Raw genomic sequence first — 23,278 nt, 5'->3', positions numbered from 1 at the left:
AACGTTCAGTATTTCCTGGATGGCTTCTACATGAGCAGAATATCCATCAGGATGCTGCTTAACCAGCACAGTGAGCATGTCACTTGTTATAGCGGAATACATCTATTTGAATTCAATAACTTTTTTGAGAGCATTTCTTTTGATTTAAACAAAACTTCCCAGACATGTTTACCTCTGGAAGAAGTGGTCGGAAAGGGACTTCGAGGACATGAATGCCAAAACATTCAGGAGATAAAAGTCGCTTTAAGTTGACCCCTTTTGCATGCTTCACCATCACGTGAGACATGCATGTCTTCATCACTGGAAAATACAAAAGGTTGTGTTTGATATCATTTAAAAGCTTACAAACTATTTTATAATTTATAGATAAAAAAATAAATAAATCAAATGTAATTTTCTAATATTTGCATACAGTGCCTTGCAAAAGTATTCACCCCCTTGGCATTTTTCCTATTTTGTTGCATTACAACATGTAATTTAAATGGATTTTTATTTGGATTTCATGTAATGGACATGCACAAAATAGTCAATTGTTGAAGTGAAATCAAAAAAATAATCAACGGAAAAGGGGTGCGTGCATATGTATTCACCCCCTTTGCTACGAAGCCTTTAAATAAGATCTGGTGCAACCAATTACCTTCAGAAGTCACATAATTAGTTAGATTGCACACAGGTGGACACTATTTAAGTGTCACATGTTCCCAGTGCATATAGGCACATGTTCTGAAAGGCCCCAGAGTCTACAACACCACTAAGCAAGTGGCACCATGAAGACCAAGGAGCTCTCCAAACAGGTCAGGGACAAAGTTGTGGAGAAGTACAGATCAGGGTTGGGTTCTAAAAAAATATTTGAGACTTTGAACATCCCACAGAGCACCATTAAATCCATTATTAAAAAATTGAAAGAATATGGCACCACAACAAACCTGCCAAGAGAGGGCCACCCACCAAAACTCACAGACCAGGCAAGGAGGGCATTAATCAGAGAGGCAACAAAGAGACCAAAGATAACCCTGAAGGAGCTGCAAAGCTCCACAGCGGAGATTGGAGTATCTGTCCATAGGACCACTTTAAGCCGTACACTCCACAGAGCTGGGCTTTACAGAAGAGGAGCCAGAAAAAAGCCATTGCTTAAAGAAAAAAATAGACAAACACATTTGGTATTCGCCAAAAGGCATGTGGGAGACTAAAATTGAGCTATTTGGCCATCAAGGAAAACGCTATGTCTGGCGCAAACCCAACACCGCTCATCACCCCGAGAACACCATCCCCACAGTAAAGCATGGTGGTGGCAGCATCATGCTGTGGGTATGTTTTTCATCGGCAGGGACTGGGAAACTGGTCAGAATAGAAGGAGTGATGGATGGTGCTAAATACAGGGAAATTCTTGAGGGAAGACCTGTTTCAGTCTTCAAGAGATTTGAGACTGGGACGGAGGTTCACCTTCCAGCAGGACAATGACCCTAAGCATACTGCTAAAGCAACACTTGAGTGGTTTAAGGGGAAACATCTACATGTCTTGGAATGGACTAGTCAAAGCCCAGACCTCAATCCGCTGTACACCAGCAGAACCCATCCAACTTGAAGGAGCAGGAGCAGTTTTGCCTTGAAGAATGGGCAAAAATCCCAGTGGCTAGATGTGCCACGCTTACAGAGACATACCCCAAGAGACTTGTAGCTGTAATTGCTGTAAAAGGTGTCTCTACAAAGTATTGATTATTTATGGGGGTGAATAGTTATGCATGCTCAAGTTCTGTTTTTTGTCTTATTTCTTGTTTGTTTCACAATAAAAAATATTTTGCATCTTCAAAGTGGTAGGCATGTTGTGTAAATCAAATGATATACAACCCCCAAATGTTTTTATTTGGAATGGCAAGCCAGAATAAATTGAAATGGGCCTATTTATATAATGAATATGAATTTGGAGGGCAGAAATGATTAAATATTAAAGCATAGGACCTCTAAAATCTTCAGTCATAGAAAAGCTGTACTTAAAGCAGATTAGTAACAATGGCTCATCCCGTGTTCAAGAATGTCCTTTTCCCCTTTACTCAGATTACAACCGCTCACTTTAGATTATTGGAAAATGAAATTGTCTCCAAAATATCACTATTTTTTATAACAAGCCATATAAAGCTGGTTGCAATTTCAATTTAATCCACCAGAAAAGACAGAACAAATATTATGGTTAAACTCAAATATACTAATTGATGATATAATTAGAGATAAAGATCTTTGTAAATTATATCATAAATAGGACTGGTGGAGTTAAGTCACACATTCAATTAACAAAAATATATGGAAATGTCTGCTCTATCCAAAATGATAACCAACGGGTTGCAGCATTACCACAAAAATGGAGTAGGGAAGTGGAAGAAGTAAGGAACTTGTCTGTTGCCAGTTGGTATCATTGTTTACCTGTTTAACTAATACATATCGTCAGTACAGAATTGCCAGTTATGACTTTTGCATGGTTGTATTTACACTACATGACCAAAAGTATTTGGACACCTGCTCGTCGAACATCTCATTCCAAAATCATGGGCATTAATATGGAGTTGGTCCCCCTCTTGTTGCTATAATAGCCTCCATTCTTCTGGGAAGGCTTTCCACTAGATGTTGCAACATTGCTGCGGGAACTTGCTTCCATTCAGCCACAAGAGCATTAGTTAGGTTGGGCACTGATGTTGGGCTATTAGGCCTGGCTTGCAGTCAGGGTTCCAATTCATGCCAAAGGTGTTCAATAGAGTTGAGGTCAGGACACTGTGCAGATCAGTCAAGTTCTCCCACACCGATCTTGACAAACCATTTCTGTATGGACCTCGCTTTGTGTACAGGGGCACTGTCATGCTGAAACAGGAAAGGGCCTTCACCAAACTGTTGCCACAGAGTTGGAGGCACAGAATCATCTAGAATGTATGCTGTAGCGTTAAGATTTCCCTTCACTGGAACTAAGGGGCCTAGCCCGAACCATGAAAAACAGCCCCAGACCATTATTCCTTCTCAAACAAACTTTACAATTGGCACTATGCATTCAGGTATGTAGCATTCTGCTGGCATCCGCCAAACCAAAATTAGTCTGTCAGACTGCTAGATGGTGAAGCATAATTCATCACTCCAGAGAACGTGTTTTCCACTGCTCCTGGGTCCAATGGCGGCGAGCTTTATACCATTCCAGCCCACGCTTGGCATTGCGCATAGTGATCTCAGGCTTGTGTGCGGCTTCCCTGCTATGGAAACTAATTTCATGATGCTCCCAAATAAACCGTTTTTGTGCTGATGTTGCTTCCAGAGGCAATTTGGAACTCGGTAGTGAGTGTTACAACCAAGGACATACAATTTTTACGCGCCATTTGTTTCAGCACTTGGCGGTCCCGTTCAGTGATCTTGTGTGGCCTACCACTTCGTTTGCTTAGCTGTTGTTGGTCCTAGACTTTTCCACTTCACAATAACAGCACTTACAGTTCATCGGGGTAGCTCTAGCAGGGCATACATTTGACAAACTGACATGTTGGAAAGGCATCCTATGACTGTGCCACATAGAAAGTCACTGAGCTCTTCAGTAAGGCCATTCTACTGGTGTTTGTCTATGGAGATTGCATGGCTGTGTGCTCGATTTTGATACACCTGTCAGCAATGGGTGTGGCTGAAATAGCCAAATACACTAATTTGAAGGTGTGTCCGGTTGGACATACTGCCAAAGTCTCTAAAACGGCATTGGAGGCAGCTTTTGGTAGAGGAATGAACATCAAATCCTCTGGCAACAGCTCTGGTGGACATTTCTGCAATCGGTTTTGCAATTGCACGCTCTCTCAATATGAGACATCTGTGGCATTGTGTTGCGTGACAAAACTGCACATTTTAAAGTGGCCGATCACGCTGTTTAATCAGCTTCTTGATATACCACAACTGTCAGGTGGAAGGATTATTTTGGCGAAGGAGAAACGCTCACTAACAGGGATGTAAACAAATTTGAGCACAAAATTTTTGAGATAACCTTTTTGAGCGTATGAAACATTTCTGGGATATTTTATTTCAGCTCATGAAACGTGACCAACACTTTACATGTGGCGTTTATATTTTTGTTCGGTGTAAGTGGAACCTGTTTCCGGCAGCTCTGGTGGTCTCACACACTACACTTAACATAGTAAATGTAAATTCTGGACACTCAAATTAGTAAGATATGTTACGTTTGGTACAGGTACATAAGATAGATGGTTGCTTAAGGCCAAAACGAAAGTAGGGTGGACATATAACGCGAATGTCTAGCAACCCAAAGGTTGCATGTTCCAATCTCATCACAGATGACTTTAGCAATTCTTTAACTACTTGCTACTTTTTCGCTACTTAGCATGTTAGCTAACCCTTTCCCTAACCCAGCTAATGTTAGCCAGCTAGCTAGAATTCTTAAAACATTCATACATTTTGATAATTCGTAACATATCAAACTAAATGGGTGATGGACATCCACAGTCCCGTTCTGTGAGCTTGCATCATCTACCACTTCGCGGCTGAGCCGTTGTTGCTCCTAGACATATCCACTTCACAAAAGCAGCACTTACAGTTGACCAGGGCAGGAATTTGACAAACTGACTTGTTGGAAAGGTGGCATCCTATGACGGTGCCACGTTGTAAGACCCTGAGCTCTTCAGTAAAGCCATTCTACTGCCAATGTGACTATGGAGATTGTATGGCTGTGTGCTCAATTTTATACACTTGTCAGCAACGGGTGTGGCTGATATAGCCGAATCCACACATTTTTTGAAGGGATGTCCACATACTTTTGTATATATAGTGTTTGTATTGTGTTGACTATTAAAGTGTCCATTGGTTGAACTTAGCAGTCTGCCATCTCTTGAATGCAAAAACCATTAGACCTCCTAGTAAAGCACAACATACACCCACAACAGAATCTGGTGTGAGAATTTGTTTATTTTATGTTGCTTTTACAATATGTACCAAGAATAGAATAATAAGATCTAGCTCTTTGTATTAGAACAAGTGGAGGGAATTAAACTAGTGTTTTTACATCCAAAATATAAACGAATCATTCTTGAATTTAAAATGTACATTGAAAGAAATGCTTGGGTATGGACAAGCTCAACATGCACCCAACAGACACAGCCAACCATTCAATGGATTTATTGTCACAGGCGCACACACTTCCATGGACCCCACACCCTGTCAGCAAGCAGTGCATGCAGTGTACAATAATATTGCATGTCTTGGTACCATCTCAGCAACACGTAAACCTATTCGGTACAATAAGACCACAGAGTAGTACATCCTCCATTCTCGAAACAGGCACAGTTGGGGAGGGGATCAGCAGCATTGTTCGTTGTCATTACTTGATTCCTTTCATTTAGCAAAAAAAATTCTCTCATCCTAGTGGCTATTCTACTTAGTAGAAAAAGTATATATAAAATTATGAACCGTAATTATTTAAAAAAAAAGTTATGCAGTTAATAAAACAACGTATACACTTTCTCACGCTTTGAAGCTTAAAAGACAATATAGTGCTTTTATCTCAATAACTGTACAAAGTTCCTGCAAGAAAAGATCTGTACATGGTTACAGGAAAGTTATGCTAGCAAAAATACAATCTAAAAAAAAAACACAAAGCCGTACTGAATTCATTCCAATTGTTGTAAATGTGCACAAATGCTGCAACTACATATCTGGAAACTTTTCAAATGGATAAAAGTACTTTATAGCTTTATAGTGGTAAAAAAACACATGTTGGGTTTTGTTCTTGGTCATATCCCCACCAACACTTGTCAATATTACAGTATCACTTTCAGAATTCATCGTTTCCCCCAATCTATCACAATGATGACGTGATACAGATACGGCTGGAAACAGGACCGTCAGTGTGTTTGATTTGATTAAAAAGCAAAGCCGGCTTTGTGTGTTCTTGTGAATAACCCAGTGACAAATAGGGCTATTTTCAGATGATTCTTCCAATTGGCACATTAAATCAACACTGTTATGCTAGCATTAATCATTACTGGCCATTATAGTCTCAGTACTGTGTGTGACTGTGCTTGTGCTCTCTTAGTAACTACTGTGAAGTGGATGGCACTTACGTAGGCCTATAGGTGAAACAGAACAGATACAGGGGGTCGTTGAATGTCCAGCCTCGCCCGAGGGACATTGGGTTATGTTACGACAGAGAGTGGGGGTCACCTCTAGGGCAGCTCAGCAGACAGAGTCAGTGTTGAGAGGCAGCCTCCCACTGCGTCGTGCCTCCTTCTCCCTTTTCTCCCTCTGTTTCTCCAGCTTCTCCTGGGCCTTCCTCATGTCCTTCAGCTTCTTCTTGATGGTGGCCCGGTCACTCTGGCTGGACACACCCAGGGCCTGAGGGGACAAACATCACGGGTCACATTCTAGAACACTACTTTCTGAAATGCATATAAACATCGGACAATTTCCTCTTGTTTCTTATGTGTAATTGTCCTTATGCACCGTGTTCGTGTAAATCATTGTGCAATTCACCCTGTTTATGTTTGGCCATTAGGTGGCAGTCAAAGATTAGAAACCTGACTGATATCGAGATGATGCAAGACTTCGCTCTCGCACAGTATCTGCCCATGTGCAACGGTTCCCACGCCGTCCACAGCGTGGTAGCCAGGGCACTAAAACACTGGAGAAGTGAAGCCTCGCGCTTCAACGCTCTTAGTTGTCACAGAAATTGACCCACTATGCTTTGTACATCTATGTCCTATCGCTGTGTCTACCTTTACATTTTCATTTGGCCTTGTTGCTTGTGATGCCCTCTCACCTTCAACTTGTCACTGTCCAGGTGCATGAGCTGATGTCCATCCACACCCTTGGCAGTGAACTCAGGCGTGTATTGGTCCATGTTCATGCCCATCAACCAGTGACAGATTTGCTGATTGGTCCACTCGGAGACGGGGCGGTTCTGCCATTGGTACTCCTTCCCTGTGGGCACTGGCTCATCATCCAGGGTCTACGGAACACCAAGAAACACATGCCATCCCAAGAAAACGAACAAAAAAACAGTAGCAATAATGTATTAAATAGCGAATCAATGTCAGTTACATGACAATACGTAAGCACAATATCAAAATATCATGGCACGGTGCAAAGTGACAAATCCCATTTATTTATTTTTTTAAAGAAGCTGTGTCCGCACTGGTCAATTCAGTTTGTCACAGCGCTGTTAAGTGGAAGAGGCCACGACATGTAGACGGAGCATGTTTGTTTTGTTCTACCTGGCTTGTTTGAGTGTAGTAGGCAGGGCTTTGGTCTTAACGTTTATCTGAGTATAAATAAAAATCACTTATCGACTGAAACACCTACAAGATAAGCCGTACAGCCACAAAACACAGCCATACACACAATGCGAACACCATATACACAAAACACAGCCATACACACAATGCGAACACCATATACACAAAACACAGCCATACACACAATCCGAACACCATATACAAAGGGATGTTCCTTTCCACTAAACAGACACAGGAGCAGCACAGATCATTCTACGGTCTAACCAAGGAGCCTCTTCTGCTAGTTCGGCAAGCTGACTTGCACATCAAGGACCCGAAGCTAAAGACAGAAACGTCTTTTAACACCACACAGACAACTTCATCACACACATGCAACTTCACTCTCCGGCGGCCATTCACAATTCCATCATCACAGCCGCACGGGGGGGGCAAAGAGCATGCAGAGACATCTGAGCAGCACCATCCCACACGGGCTTTTGTGGACGTGGAACAAAGAGAGAGAGAGAGAGAGAGAGCACTCACCTCACTGGACGAGAAGACTAAAGTATGTGAACGCCCAGGCAGATTGGGCTCTGCAACTAAGCCTGCGATGTCTGAACTGGGGCTGCCAGGGTTTGAATCGTCTATGACTGACAAACTCTGGAACAAGCGGAAACAAGGAGGAACGCATTAACTAGACAAACACATGGGTGGGTAAACAACAGGTCTTTACTCTGGGGAGTAAAAGCTCTAGGGAGGAAGGGGATCCACAGTAGTACCGGTAAAACATGGAACCTTAGGTTGAGAACTAGAACAGTGCATTTTCTGAAGAGAAAGTGGCGCGCTTGCAAGCTTGTGAAGGATCGATTGATTCCTAAGACAAACAAACTACTTCTACTACGACACTTAATTCTAATCATCAAGTCGCGTATGATATGAGTGTGAAAGGTTAGATTTAGAATGCTCGACACACTACCACAAACCCAAGTCCACTACGACGACACAAATCAATTTGGGGGTATAATTAGTATGATCTAGATGCAAAATGAACAATCACAACACTAGATGAAGGGTTAGTTCTAGTCTACAAGCTCCTCTAAGATTTGGGGGGGGGGATAAAAAGGAAATCATACTGTACCAAATCTAACGAGCGACTGAACAAAGAGGACCAGGAGAGATTTGTCTGTTTTGAAAGAAGGACTGTTAGTGAGCGAGCTTGTCAGGTCGTTCTCCCTACTTTACACTGTGGATCACACTGCTCTGGCTGGCACAGGACCATGGGGCACAGACTCCGAGAAGTAGAATCCCAGCCAGCAGAACCAGGGGAGACCCTGTTTGTGGCCAACACTCCCCACACACTGCCCACTATCTCCCCATAGCCCTGGTGCTGTTGGCCTCCATCTACACCCCAGGCAGCCTGGTTGTGAATTAGTCAGGCCTGTTTTGAGTAGATGCATTTCAAAATGGGGATAATTCTGTGGTTGCTAAGCCATTGAAATGCCAGTGAATCCTCCTCCTCTCTCTCTCTGATTAATAACCAATCAGCGTCTCAAAAAGCACCCTATATAGGGCACTACTTTTGAACTGCAATGTCATCATCCCTCGCTGGGAAACACGACGCCGGCCGGCCGGCCGCTGCACATCTCTTGACTGGATTCTCTATTTATTTCCATGCAGAGCAGAAACCTTGAACTGTGGACTACTGATCAAAGAATCACTGACTTATTACTGGCATGAATTGGTCCAGAAATAGGGGTCAGTTCAGTGACACAGTGAAGGCATTCCATTTCACTTTGTAGTAGCCAGAGCCATTTATTTCGAGAGTTAGGCCAACTTTTAGAATTTTGAATACTCAGTTGCATAGCATTGTTTAAATCATCCCCCATGTAATGTTAATGGCTGGCTAACATGGCTGCCATAGAATGTTGAGGTGTCATGCAAATGCCTCATAAACGCAGAAACCCTTACTGGCCCAACTCTTTAAATACATGGCTTTAGTAGTAGCTAATGAAATGTCATTTTGAGTCCCGGCTGGATTTGGCATACTAATTCAAATGGCTTCATACAATCCTCTCCTCAATGCAAATGTCTTCTGCTTCTTGTTTGTTACCGGCGATCCTGAATTTACTGAACATCTGTGTCTAGATTACGAGGGCTTTTTCTTCCCGTCTTTTGCCCGGGGTCAGCTGAGGGGCGCGTGCGCGTGCTTACCTTGTTTTTGCGGTCCTGGCTCTGCTCGCTGCTGGTCTCAGTGGCTGCGTATGGTAGGCTGCTGCTGGAGGACGAAGGCTCCTTGTCCCTGTCTCGGTCTCTGTCCCCAAACCAGGAGAAGGGCATACAGGTGGGTATAGAGGTCATGGACTCAGAGGGGGACAGGTTCCCTCCAGGTTCCTCCAGGAGCTCGGCAGAACCCCTGGGCATTAGGAAAATTAAGAAAAATAAGCTTAAGTCTCCAAATGACATATTGTCTCTTCAATAGCAGAGCTGTGAGTGTACGGTGATGACATAGCCAGGATGTGGTGACACGGTAGGCATAGTGACAAGACATACCTGCTGTCCAGAGATGCTCGCATCGCCTCCTTGTCATGTTTCTTCCCTTTGCCACCAGACTTCCGAAGGCCACTGTTGGTTTTCAAAAGCTTTAGATAACACAGGACTGACAAAATTGAAAACAAAATCATTCTCTCAGGCACTTACCCAAAAATCGTCTTTTTGGGTTTTCCTGCTGAAGAACTCTCATTTGTCTCATCTGTAACAGAGTCACATTTTCAAAATAACATATTTACATCAACTGCTGCAAGCAGAGAGCCAGTAAGAGACACATCAATATGGTGACAGTCAGTGGCGATAGTAGCAACATCTTGTTTTGGAAATGTACTGCGTGAGGAGAATGCTGTGGTCAGCAGACTGATCTCTGGATATGGGACAGTACCTTTGAGCTCCTTGCCCTTCCCCCTGGACTCCCGTTTCTTCACATTGCGCTGGAGCCCTGAGGGGGAGTGTGGCGAGAGCAAAGCGGTATCTTTAGGCGGCGACAGAGAAGGACTGCTCCCACTCTCGGTGCTGTTTCTCTGGGACGGGGGCAGGGAGGAGCTGCTGGAGAGCTCCAGCTTGCTCCTGGGTCTCTCCCCAGCCTCGGGGATCTCGTCCTTCTGGCTGTTCCCAGGGTAACAGATGGGCACCGGCAGGGACAGGCTCTCCTGGATGGACCTCCTCTTCCTGGCATAGTCCTCCTCTGCATCCTCCTCCTCTTCCTTGTTCTCCTGGAGGGAAAGACACCGTCAGCAGTGTTGACTAAAGAGACAAAACAGTGTCTCCGTGACGGGACTGACCCACGTGAGCATTGGTATTGAACACGCAGTCAACAGAAGGAGATGAGGAAGGATGTGTCTTTGAATTAGCTGGTACTATTCACCCTGATATTACTTCCCAAAATGAACGAGAGAACATTCTGAGCTGACCTGCGACTGGCAAGGGGACGCGCCAAGGTTCTCCTTCAGTTTGTTGCGAGACGGACGATTCCTCCTTGGGGCCAGTAATCCCTTGGCCTTGTGTGCACTGGTGTCCAAGCGGTCAGTCTCAGGGACCAGCTCGCTCCAGTCTGTATCTGTGGGGGAGGGACAAAAACACAGCTCGGTACAGTAGACAGTAAGGCCTGGGAATTGTCAGGGACCTCATGATACGATGTCGCCTTCCTGCTGATACGATTCAGTACTCAGATTTTAATTGCGATTTGATGTGCCAACCATATTGCTGACTATGAGTCTGCTGCAGAGAGACGAGAACAGGAGAAGACGAGTTTCGATCAGTCGGGGAAATAAAAGTGGTGAAAACATGTCGGCTCACGATCCCAAAATAATACTGCCATAAGTGACTATCACTTTTTTTCTCGATCACTACTACACGAGGTACACACGCTGCCTCCCTATTCCCTATTTAGTGAACTACTTCTGGTCAGGGCCCACTTGTTCACTGAGTGCACAAAACATTAGGAAAACATCTAATATTGAGTTGTACCTCCTTTTGCCCTCAGAACTGCCTCAATAGTCGTTGCATGGACTCCACGAGGTGTCGAAAGCGTTCCACAGGGATGCTGACCCATGTTGACGCCAATGCTTCCCACAGTTGGTGTCAAGTTGCTGACATCAATAAGGGATCGTAGCTTTCACCTGGTCATCCTGTCATGTTCCTAATGTTTTGTGCACTCAGTGTATAGTTAACAAGGGTGTCATTTGAGATGTATCCACACTCTTGCCCTCTTTTAGTGGTAAATGGAGGATGGCTACTAGACTCCTACTTACCTAACAGTAGAGAGTCCACAGACTGTGTGTTGGTGACGGGGCCTTCACTCCCCTGGCTGCTCCATCGTCTTTCCTCGGCAAAGTCAGCAGATGGACCGCTGCCCTCCAGGACCGCTATCTGAGGAGAGAACCACAGAACGGACCATCAACCCTCTCTTCTTCTCCACGAGGTCTGAACCCTCTCTCATTCTCCACGAGGTCTGAACCCTCTCTCCTTCTCCACTAGGTCGGAACCCTCTCTCCTTCTCCACGAGGTCGGAACCCTCTCTCCTTCTCCACTAGGTCGGAACCCTCTCTCCTTCCCCACTAGGTCTGAACCCTCTAAGTCTCCACTACGTCTGTTAGAATATTCCAGTCTCTTTCTCATAATTTGTAAATGAGAACTTGTTCTCAACTAGCCTACCTGGTTAAATAAAGGTGAAATAAATACTAATATGTTCCTCTCACCCGGTCCTGCAGGCTTTCAAGCTGCTCCTTGTACCATCGATCCTTCTCATCTAGAACTTTCTTCAGCTCCTCCTCCTTCTTCACAAAGTCAATCTCCCTGGAAAGGAATCAGACCATTAGACTTCAAAATCATTCCACTGACGTGTGGACATACAGTGCATACATACATACAGCGATTGAACCCAATCGAAACATCTCTGGAGAGACCTGAAAATAGCTGTGCAGCAACGCTCTCCATCCAACCTGACAGAGCTTGAGAGGATCTGCAGAGAAGAATGGGAGAAACTCCCCAAATACAGGTGCGCCAAGCTTGTAGCGTCAAACCCAAGAAGACTCGAGGCTGTAATCACTGCCAAAGGTGCTTCAACAAAGTACTGAGTAAAGGGTCTGAATATTTATGTACATGTGATATCTTATTTAATTTTTTGCAAAAATGTCATTACGGGGTATTGCGTGTAGATTGATGAGGGGGGGGAAACGATTGAATCCATTTGAGAATAAGGCTGTAACGTGATAAAATGTGGAAAATGTCAAGGGATCTGAATACTTTCCAAATGCACTGTACTGTACTTTTTACACAACATGACTCAGCATAGAGGAAGTGGAAGAATGCCTTCAGCTTGTTTAGAATGAGGGAAGCACAGGTCAACACAAGTCGAGACTTCGAAATAACGCACTTCTAAATAACTTGACCCCAAGTGAACTCAACTCACTTCTGCTGGTAGTCTTTGAGAAGTTTCTTGGCCTTGTTGTATTTCTTGTCCAGCGTCTCGTACTGGCTCTGGCTCTCAGACAGGTGCTCGTTGACAGTTTTACACAGAGCCTGGGCTTCTAGCCAGTACCCTTCCAGATTCAACATTTTCTCATTGCTGCTCTCAATCTTCTGCTCCAACTCAGCCACTCTCGTCTCCCTGGATGCTTTGTCCTCCTCGGACGCCCTTAACTGTAGAGGAAGAGTGAAATGTATTTTTTTAGTACCTAAATCTAAAAGGCTTCTCATCTACTAGTACAATCAACGTATTCAAAAATCATTACGGTCAGTCAGATGAGACAGACAAGACGACAATTATGGGTTGGTCACCGGCCGGGGCGACAGATTGCGCTCCATGCATTGACCCATATGTACTCATGTTTATGAAACAGTAGCTTGCCCTCCAGATGTACATACCTTTTCCTTCAGTTGGTTTATTGCCGCTGTTCCTAAGCTGTGTTTCAGTTGGAGCTAGGGTAAAGAGAGAAACCATTTCAGTAACAAAAACAAGCACATTTCACACAAGCATTTACACATCCGCCATAATATAAAGTGGTGGTAATTCTATCAGGTGAAATACCTCCTGGAATTTTAAGCCCATCTGCGTGGAGTCCATGTTGAAGGGCATGAACATGGCCTCTGTCTCCGGCGGGTCAAACACCTCCACCGTCCTTCCGCCAGGGAAACTAGACCTTAGCATATCTTCCTCCTCGCCGTCTTCCTCCTCGTAGTGCTCCTCCTGAAACATAACCAACCACATCACACGGCCAGTCACCTAGCCACGCCCACGTGGCGCCCTGCGGCTCGGCGCCCAGCGGGGAGGTATGGGTAATCACTACATCATATCCCGGTGTTACCGTGACAGCCTGCAGGAGAGCCAAGCGGGAGCCCTGTGTCAGAAGGAAACTCATCTCTGCGTCAACATGTTCCATCACACAACCAACCCCGAACACGAGGCAACACAGGGAAAAACACTGCATAAATCCCCACACAGCTCATTGACTTGCATACCTACACAGAAATAATTCAACATCTGCCCATTTTGTCACCCACCACCAACCACACAGCTCCTTGTACACGAGTAGCCCAGTATTGAAGTAGATGCACTCGTATGAAATATGTTCCACAACGGGACATGTTTTATCACCTTTTAAGAGATTCAATAGGCTTAAGCTTTTTCTTGCTTTTCCAGGAGCCCTACCTCTCTGTGCTCAGTTCCTCTATAAATAAAGGCTTGTGGTTGCTTGTGCTTTTGAAAAGCAAACATTGCACAATTCCAGACCCCCCCCCCCCCCCCCCCCCCCCACCCCACACAGCCCCAGGGTGACAACACACCATGCTTATTCACTGCTACCTTCCCTGCTGGAGTGGCGACTGGACTAACCAAAGGGCCAGGTTTGGGTGAGGCCGCCCAGGTGACTCACCTCCTCGGTGGACTGTTCGTAGGGGTCGTCCCGGTGCTGCTGCTCCTGCTGGCTCTTCTCCTGCTCCAGAGTCTCGCTGATCAGACGCGCCACCTCGCTCTGTGTCCCCGGCTTCTCCCGGCCAATCAGAAAGCTGTTTGTGTGAGAGCGTGGTGGGTCAGCGTGAAGAGGGGTAGGCAAAACGGATTAAAGCTGTTTATTGAACTTTTCCTAGAGTGTGAGCGTGTCGTTTGCCTGCGGTGAATCATTCACCTGCGCCCTATGTGGGCCTGCTCTCTTTGTGTAGGCTTGAGGCACACTCAGTATACAATAATAAAAACAAACCCATTTACTTTTTCAACATCTCTCAAGGATATTTATTTTCCTCCAGTCATACCCGAACAACTTTAAAACGATAGCTATGAGGTCATTTACTGGTAGGCTACCGGACGGCCACATGTTTAATCTCAGAACACAAGGGGGGGGGGGGGGGGGGGGGGCGAGGCTGCTCACACCTAGGATCATAAGGACTTATTTCAAAATGTACTACTGAAGCTGGACTGAGCTCACCTGACCGTTCCTTTCGTGTTCTTCAGGACTGTAGCAGCAAACAGCTGAGTCACTCCCACCAGACTGATCCCGTCCACCTCCACTATCTGGTCATTCACCTGGATCCTAGGGGAAAGGACAACACGTCATCGTAAGGCATCGCGTAGATGTCGGAAAGAGGGCGTGTAATCGACAAGGGGCGCCCTGGAACCACGTCGTAGTAATAACTCCTTTCCTTTTTTCAGCGAACAAATTCTTCCAGCTGGCAGCGCAACATAAGGCCAGATTCCCTGGGAAGCGGAAGGAGCTATTTTCTTTCGCTGCCTCACAGGGTTATAAATACAGCCAGTTGCTTAGAAATGGTGTCTGAAGACCAATGGGGAAATGCAGCATTTGTACCCTTTCACATCCCCACAGTGTTGTGGACTATCGAGATGGCTCTGTAATGCATCCAGAGACAGTTCCAGGTGTCTACGGTACCACGCATTTGAACTGCCAAGGTTAAAACACGGTTCAAATGTGAATGCTTCTGTTAAGCACGGTAGAGTGGGGCATCACCTGCCATCCCGTTCAGCCGCTCCCCGCTCTGTTATGGTCTTCACAAAGATTCCCAGTTTCTCCAGGCCCTGGTCAGCTCCCACTCCCATCCCTATGATACTGATGCCCAGGCCGTTATCTCCTGTGGGACAAAACAAGGATGGGGAGTTAGAATGGATGGATGGGAATCCATTCTCTGGACAACTGTGATGAGGATGCTGCTCGTTGCCAGGGCGGCCTTGTAAAAAAGAAAACCTCAAATGGTACTCAGAGACACTTGGGTTAATAAAAGGAAAGACGAAATGCTGACGAGAACACGGACCCTTTTCAATTTCCACGGGGAACACGTCCATCTTCTCCACCCTCTTCTCCAGCTCGTACTCAGCCGACGCCGCCACGGGGTCCACCTCATCGTTGCGCCGGTCGTATTCCTCGTTAGAGTAGGTGCTGAACACCTGCAGTGTGGAAGCAAGCACAAGAGGTCTTACAACTAGGCTCACCACAGTGTCCACAAACAACAAGCAATGGACTTAAAAAGGTTGACTCTCAACCCAAATTTCAGCCTTTGCCCGACCCCTTTAAAAAAAAAAAAAAATGCATTCAGGTAAGAATTGGTCTTAAATATTAATTTTGGCGGTGGGTGAACATAGTGGTACCTGATCCCAACACATCACGAGCAAATACGGCTCTGGACTGCTAGTTAGCTCACAGCGGTAAAGCGCAGAGTTCCTGACATCTATTGCCACTTGCGGTGTAAGTTTGAATCCTCCATTGGATGCCAAATAAATCTGAAATGTGGACTCATATTTATTGCGGTATTGTGGTGGGAAGAAAAGTGCAATCGTCACCTTGAATATTAAGATTAGTGGCTCAATTCGATCCAGCCCTCATTGCAGTATTTACGCAGTAGCTCTTTTCCCCCAATGGTCAAATACACGCACAGAATGGTCTTGGGTACTGTATAAAACCCTAGAACTACTACCAGGGCGACCCCTCTCACAGGTATGCTTTCGCTTTTCAGAATTAGAAGTGTGTGGGCACGGGATGAATATTGTATATAAAGGATAAAAACAATTATTAAAAAAAACATCTGCCCCATGTGGGATTAGAACTTACAACCATTGAACTATTTTGCAAAGAAAATCATATATATATATATATATATATTAACTGAAATATCACATTAACATAAGTATTCAGACCCTTTACTCAGTACTTTGTTGAAGCACCTTTGGCAGAGGTTACAGCCTCGAGTCTTCTTGGGCATGACACTACAAGCTTGGCACACCTGTATTTGGGGAGTTCCTCCCATTCATCTCTGCTCTCTCAAGCTCTGTCAGGTTGGATGGGGAGCGTCGCTGCACAGCAATTTTCAGGTCTCTCTGAAGATGTTCGATCGGGTTCAAGCCCGAGCTCTGGCTAGGCTACTCAAGGACATTCAGAGACTTGTCCCACTCCTGCGTTGTCTTGGCTGTGTGCTTAGGGTCGTTGTCCTGCTGGAAGGTGAACCTTCGCCCCAGTCGGAGGTCCTGAGCACTCTGGAGAAGGTTTTCATCAAGGATCTCTCTACTTTGCACCGTTCATCTTTGCCTCGATCCTGACTAGTCTCCCAGTTCCTGTCGCTTAAAAACATCCCCACAGAAAATAGTTCAATCTTGGTTTCATCAGACCAGAGAATATTGTTTCTCATGGTCTGAGAGAGTCTTTAGGTGACTTTTGGCAAACTCCAAGCGGGCTGTCATTTTACTGTGGAGTGGCTTCCATCTGGCCACTCTACCATAAGTCCTGATTGGTGGAGTGCTGCAGAGATGGTTGTCCTTCTGGATGGTTCTCCCATTTCCACAGAGGAACTCTGGAGCTGTGTCAGAGTGACCACCGGGTTCTTGGTCACCTCCCTGACAAAGGCCTTTCTCCCTGATTGCTCAGTTTGGCCGGGTGGCCAGCTCTAGGAAGAGTCTTGGTGGTTCCAAACTTCTTCCATTTAAGAATGATGGAGGTCAATTCCTTCAACCTCATTGTTTGTTTTTTTTGCTCTGACATGCACTATCAACTGTGGGATGTTATATAGACAGGTGTGTGCCTTTCCAAATCATGTCCAATCAACTGAATTTACCAGAGCTGGACTCCAATCAAGTTATAAAAACATCTCAAGGATGATCAATGGAAACAGGATGCACCGGATCTCAGTGACGATTCTCATAGCAAAGGGTCTGAATACTTATGTAAATAAGGTACGTCTGTATTTGATTTTTAATACATTTTCGCTTTGTCATTATGGGCTATTGTGTGTAGATTGACGAGGGGGAAAAAAGTTACATTTAGTCCATTTTAGAATACGGCTGTAACGTAACAAAATGTGGAAAAAGGGTAAAGGTCTGAATACTTTCCTGAATGCACTGTAAGAAACGGTAAGCAAAAACATTTCAATGTGGTCATATGCGGCAATGTGCCCTACTGCCTTTTGAATTGTGTGTAACGTCAGTTGTCTAGTCAAGGAAGCGTCATGCTAAATATATTGGCACACTTCACTTACCAAGAAAGTCGTGCTGTCACCAGCTTTTATAGTAAGCTTTGAGGTGGTACCAACCCAGCACATCTAGAAGAGAGTGTATTTCATGTCGAACCCCTCCCTTGAGATGACGTAGGTGCCTCTACATCACAATTTCAATGGTAGAATTGAACCGCTAGGGGCAAAATAGGCTAGATTTACTACTAAAAGTGTATGACTTCTGCAACAAACTTAAAATGAAGACCAGAATTGGCGTTTCATTCTAAATAAGCCAAAAACATTTGGTTTTCAATTATTTTTTATTTACTTCATGAAAGTTTCTCTGTAATAAAGGGCCAGACACATTTTCTGTCTGTCTGTACTCATAAAACGAGTGTTATTAAAATAGGCCTGTTCTGCTTAAAACTATTGTATTTATCAGTCTCTACCGTGGTTATGAGTTTCAATAAATATGAAGCAGACTAGGCCTTGAGGTCTGAAACTCTAACCCTTCTTCATTAGTTATCAATAAAAACAAAACAGTGCTCCCAGTACCATCAACAGTTGTTCACCCTTTGTATTGCCAGTGAAAGAAGCCTCTGTCTCTGTTATTTTTCAGACAGTGAGGTAGCTCAGTGTCTCACCAGTTTACAGCAAACAGACGCGCTGAGGCATACAAATGCCCGTATGCACAAAGACGCACTGTTCCAGGGATTTCATTAAGGTTTAAAGAACCTATGATTTGAGCAGACATAACATAGCAGGCTGGTTCAGTCTCAGTTCACTGACGATGTGGCCGATTTCTTGTTAAGGACCCTAGTTGCACACACAGTATGGCAGGCAAAGAACGCCCCGCGAGAAAGTAGGCCACAGCTGGGAGGAAAAGAGAAATAGATGTGGCAAAGAGCAATGCTCTGTGGAAACAGGTGGTAATCCTCAGTACTAAAATGAAGAGATAACATGAACAGCGGACAGAAAGCCTGTATTCAGTCCCCAATCTTCTGCTCTCTGCCAGGTTTCATTGCAGGTTGGCCATTTCTATGATTAAATCAAACATTGCATACTATGGTATAAATACTAAAGTATTTACTGTAGAGTTTTTGTAGACTTTACTATTAGTATTTACAGTTAACCATAGTATAAATAGTGTAGTAAAATAAAAAATGTAGTATATATATATATACACACTATAGTAATCAGTGTAGTGTTTTTGCAGATTGTAGTATACTGCAGTGTTTCTGCAGATATTACTGTAGTATTTACTATAGTGTTTTTGTTGCATTATCTTTGACATAGAAGTGAAACCTCCCGGAGAAACACTAAAATAGCAAAGTTTCCATAAACTGTAGGTCGGTCGGTAGGTAGGACTGGGGTCTGAACAGATAGTTCAGAGATTCTGTTCTATAACCTGTACTGAACAAAATATGGTCTATTCTTGGCATGTAGGTTTCTTACTTATGGCACAAATGGGATATGGGAAGGGAAATGGGCAGGGTATATGCAAATTAAATACTTTAGTATTTACTATAGTTTAAAAAAAGTGTCATGTTTTGCAGACCTTCCTGTAGTATTTGCTAGTGTTTTTTCCCGCCGGATAATACTGTAGTATATGCTATAGTATTCTACAATATACTACAACATTCTATAGTAAGTACTACACATGATCGATGGATATTAGAGTGTGTAGTATAGTATTCTACAGTATACTACAGTTTACTCCAGAATTATAGTATATAGTATGTACTGGAATATTCTATATTAAAATGTAAGTATTTTGGGAATCTGGGTTTGGCGGATGTCAGGAAACCCCTACCTGCCCGAATGCATAGTGCCAGCTGTAAAGTTTGGTGGAGGAGGATCTTTCATGGTTCGGGCTAGGCCCCTTAGTTCCAGTGAAGGGATATTTAATGGTACAGCATACAATTAATTACCTTTCAGACGATTCTGTACTTCCAACATTGTGGCAACAGTTTGGGGAAGGTCTTTTCCTGTTTCAGCATGACAATGCCCCCGTGCACAAAGCGAGGTCCATACAGAAATGGTTTGTGAGATCAGTGTGGAAGAACTTGACTGGCCTGCACAGAGTCCTGACCTCAACCCCATCAAACACCTTTGGGATGAATTGGAACGCCGACTGCGAGCCAGGCCAAAATCGCCCAAAATCAGTGCGTGACCTCACTAATGCTCGTGGCTGAATGGAAGCAAGTCCCCACAGCATTGTTCCAACATCTAGTGAAAAGCCTTCCCAGAAGTATGGTGGCTGTTATAGCAGCAAAGGGGGGGGGGGGGGGGACCAACTCCATATTAATGCCCATGATTTTGTAATGAGATGTTCGATTAGCAGGTGTCCACATACATTTGGTCATGTAGTGTATGTATCCGACCTATCTAAAGCAGCCTGGGCTGTGGGCTCCAAGGCCTTTATGGCATGTCGTCTCTTCCTCAGTCACAATGTGATATCCAGCCAGAGAGACAGAGCCAGAGCAAGCAGTGCAGCCAGATGGGAATTCAAAGCTGCTTTTTACAGATGAGCACAGGTCTGCCCTGGGACATCACCAGTAACACAGTAAGCTCTACTGATCACATGGATAGAGCTCTTCGGGCGTTGATTTTTTTTCAGACATCCTCTGTGTCAAGAACTCCGGGAAACTGCAGATTTGTTTGGGTTTAAAAAGAAAAAGGAATGCTGACGAGTCTACAACTGTCAAAGCCAAAGGAATGAACTCAGTCTAGTGTGGATTCTGTTCTCCCTCATTTCTAAGGCATGGGGTCAGCTTCAAGTGTGACCTCACTGAAACAGTGCTCTCCATACATGGACAGAGCAGTTGTTACCTCATGCATCCACAGTGTCTGGACCCTACCCAATGCCCTCACCATGTTATTACAACTCAATGAAGGGCTCAGAAAAGAGGGGCCCACTGTTCCAGTCAGAGCACTTTAAATTGAGTAGAGAATACCAGAGACAAACAAAAACGGGCTCAGTTATTCTCCAGAGGAAAGACGTAAAGCCTGGCATCAACTGACCGTCCATGGTTTGTGAAGTTAGACGTCTATCTGGGAAAGACTTATCCTCTCTCTCTCTCTCTCCATGGCGGTTCATGGCCGTTGTGATCTCTCGAGTGCTCCCCAGATGTCGCGAGCGGTGCGGACGTATGGTCCGGGAGATTAAAGCACGCCGTCCTCAGAGAGAAACAGGAGGTTGCCGTCTGCTCGGGGCTGGTAGAGTGGGACTGAGAGCAAGGCTATAGGATTAGAACCGGGTTTCGTTTGGAAGCTTGGCTGGAGTCGTAGTGAGAAGGCTGCACGGTGTAATCCAGTACACATTTCCACAGCCCCGAGGTCTGGATCCCAGGAGCGTGTCTGGACTTGAGGATCCAGGCAGGCCAGGCGGTCGGTCGTCTCCGACACCCGCCGTCTCTGTGTAGACTACTATGGGTTTCTCACATGAACATTCCTAGTGTAAACAGATTGGAAACCAAAAAGGGTGTGTACACACTACTGCAATTTTGTGGTGAATGGAAGAATGCCATTTAGGAAGCCTCATCCCTCTCCTAGAAGCCCAGCTCTACTCTCCTCGTCATCTTATCAGAGGTAGAGCTAGCTTTCGACCGTGTCTCTGGGTATAATTTAGTTTTAGCTGAACACTATCCTCGCCTCCTAAAAGGCAAGGCCATGTCATGAAGGATTCGCATTAGAGTGGATCTGCCAAATAATAAAGGGCGTACAAATGTTCTCTGGTATTTCAAATGAAAACAGTTCAGTCAAAGCACATCAGTCCTTGGTTTATCTGACACACACACACACACACACACACACACACACATTTAAAAAAAGGTTGAGAACAATGTGCTCTACAAACGTCCGTATTTACATGAACAACCAGGCAGATCAGTTTGGGGATTTAATAGCCAGTTCAAATCCAAACAAATCAATAAAAACGAAAGCAGACAGAAAATGTCATTAAAAGATGAAAAAGGCTTGGTTTTGGGGGTTTACAGTAATTAGGTGGAGAAAACGTTATAGAAAACGTAACTGTGGAACGGAGGGAACACACTGATGATTCCCAGGCTTCAGTTGGACTCTGCAGCACTGAAGTGGTTTTGCTTGGCTTCTTCCCTGGCACTTTTTCTGTACCGACTTTCCTGTTGCCATGGAGTACTTCCAGCTATTCGGAACAACGTTCCTTTCTCTTGCGGCTGAAACCTAATCACTCAAGCACTGTCTTGTGTGGTAGACACAAGAAAAAGACTCAGAAATCAAATCTATTTATTAGCCCCGAAAAGAAAAACACACAGCTTGCTGTTGTTATCACCGATCTCCAGTTACCATGTGAAACCCCCAGTTACCTTTATCTCTGTGTGCAGGCCTGGTGGTTGGGCAGGTAAGGGTCACCATTGGTTCCAATTCTGGAGGCCCAACTTTCAGTGAACATCACTTAGCCTTCACCGACCAGGACAAGCAGATTCAAAATCAATTGGTCAAGCTCACTGCATTTCCTTTGACTACTTGGCTGAAAGCTTGGCAATTAATGTAGCATTAGTTTTTTGTTGTTGTGCCTCTAAATCTTTAATGGGGTGGCAGAAGCTGTGAAGTGGCTTGGTAAGCCATAGTGCCATCTGCTTCATATGTTCTCTTTCTCCACGTCGTGTGAAAGCCCGTCTCTCAGCACGCCTGGATTGATTAATGCACGTCATCCACCTTCAACCAACATAGAGGGCTGCTGTAGACACACACACACAAAACTTTCCCCTCTCCCGTTATCCCCCCCCCCCAAAAAAAAATACCACTGTGGGAAATGAGTCAGCAGCTGAGAGAGAAACTAACCAGAGAATGCAGCACCCCACCAGGGTACCAAAGCGAGCACAGAGCACTGGATCGGGAGGAGCACATTACATAAGCAGCTACAAATGAAAACATGCTGTGGGAACGGGAAAGGGGTCTGGTGCGGATCATACAGTAATTAGGAAAGAAAGCATGCCACCAAGTTATTCAGTCCTGAATAAACCGAACACAGAATAGGCCCAATATTTCCTGCTAGCATGCTCTACAAAAAACCATAGGACCAGATAAACATATACATTGGTTGGATAACAAAAACTATGTCAGGGTAGGCCTACTTTTGAACTCGACCTTTGAAGAAATAAACAATGAATGAATCAGTCTGGAAAAGAAAGATACTGACTGTCTGTTTAATTGGGACAAAGAGGCCATACCCTAACCCTGTGTTTGGTGATGTGGAGTCTGAGAAAAATAGAAAGCAGAGTAATTCCAGTTTGGATTCAGATATGTGAATCGCACGTCACTACTTCACAGGAGCACCATTTTTATTTTATTTTATCAAACTGCATTTTTTTTTTGTCAGAAATGCCTTCTGGAACATGTGAACTTTCATGTGCCTTAATAACAAATTTGTACACCATCTGTAAATAAGAATAACATTTTTAAAATTACTAGCTAAAAAGGACAGCAACCTTCCCGCTAGACATGATTGGCTGAGATAATGCCGAGAGATGAGTTTGGATTGGTCTACCATCTGACCCGCGTCTGTCTATAACATGAGCTGGTCA

The 23,278-nt window shown here is 44.6% G+C and overlaps 1 protein-coding gene across 3 annotated transcripts in view; it reads right to left on the bottom strand.

Annotated features, from left to right (window-relative positions):
- Positions 1–4,912: 4,912 nt before the first annotated feature.
- The window catches only part of ppp1r9ala (protein phosphatase 1 regulatory subunit 9A-like A), a 33,379-nt gene continuing 15,013 nt past the window's right edge, over positions 4,913–23,278 (bottom strand). The window contains exons 3-20 of one of the 3 annotated variants that reach the window (XM_036958813.1): positions 15,546–15,678; positions 15,245–15,365; positions 14,708–14,812; positions 14,159–14,291; positions 13,315–13,473; positions 13,152–13,205; positions 12,697–12,926; positions 11,984–12,080; positions 11,537–11,654; positions 10,697–10,842; positions 10,168–10,498; positions 9,933–9,984; positions 9,786–9,857; positions 9,447–9,648; positions 8,374–8,418; positions 7,779–7,895; positions 6,782–6,970; positions 4,913–6,357 (exon numbers count right to left, since the gene is read on the bottom strand). In XM_036958813.1, the coding sequence (XP_036814708.1) occupies positions 6,199–6,357; positions 6,782–6,970; positions 7,779–7,895; positions 8,374–8,418; positions 9,447–9,648; positions 9,786–9,857; positions 9,933–9,984; positions 10,168–10,498; positions 10,697–10,842; positions 11,537–11,654; positions 11,984–12,080; positions 12,697–12,926; positions 13,152–13,205; positions 13,315–13,473; positions 14,159–14,291; positions 14,708–14,812; positions 15,245–15,365; positions 15,546–15,678 (2,463 nt within the window). In that variant the 3' untranslated portion in view covers positions 4,913–6,198. The remainder of the gene's footprint in view (positions 6,358–6,781; positions 6,971–7,778; positions 7,896–8,373; positions 8,419–9,446; positions 9,649–9,785; positions 9,858–9,932; positions 9,985–10,167; positions 10,499–10,696; positions 10,843–11,536; positions 11,655–11,983; positions 12,081–12,696; positions 12,927–13,151; positions 13,206–13,314; positions 13,474–14,158; positions 14,292–14,707; positions 14,813–15,244; positions 15,366–15,545; positions 15,679–23,278) is intronic. The other 2 variants (XM_036958814.1, XM_036958815.1) reach the window with 2 other exon arrangements.

The sequence above is a fragment of the Oncorhynchus mykiss genome, chromosome 22 (assembly GCF_013265735.2).
Source record: "Oncorhynchus mykiss isolate Arlee chromosome 22, USDA_OmykA_1.1, whole genome shotgun sequence".
NCBI lineage: Eukaryota > Metazoa > Chordata > Actinopteri > Salmoniformes > Salmonidae > Oncorhynchus > Oncorhynchus mykiss.
This window is presented reverse-complemented; position numbering and strand designations above follow the sequence as displayed.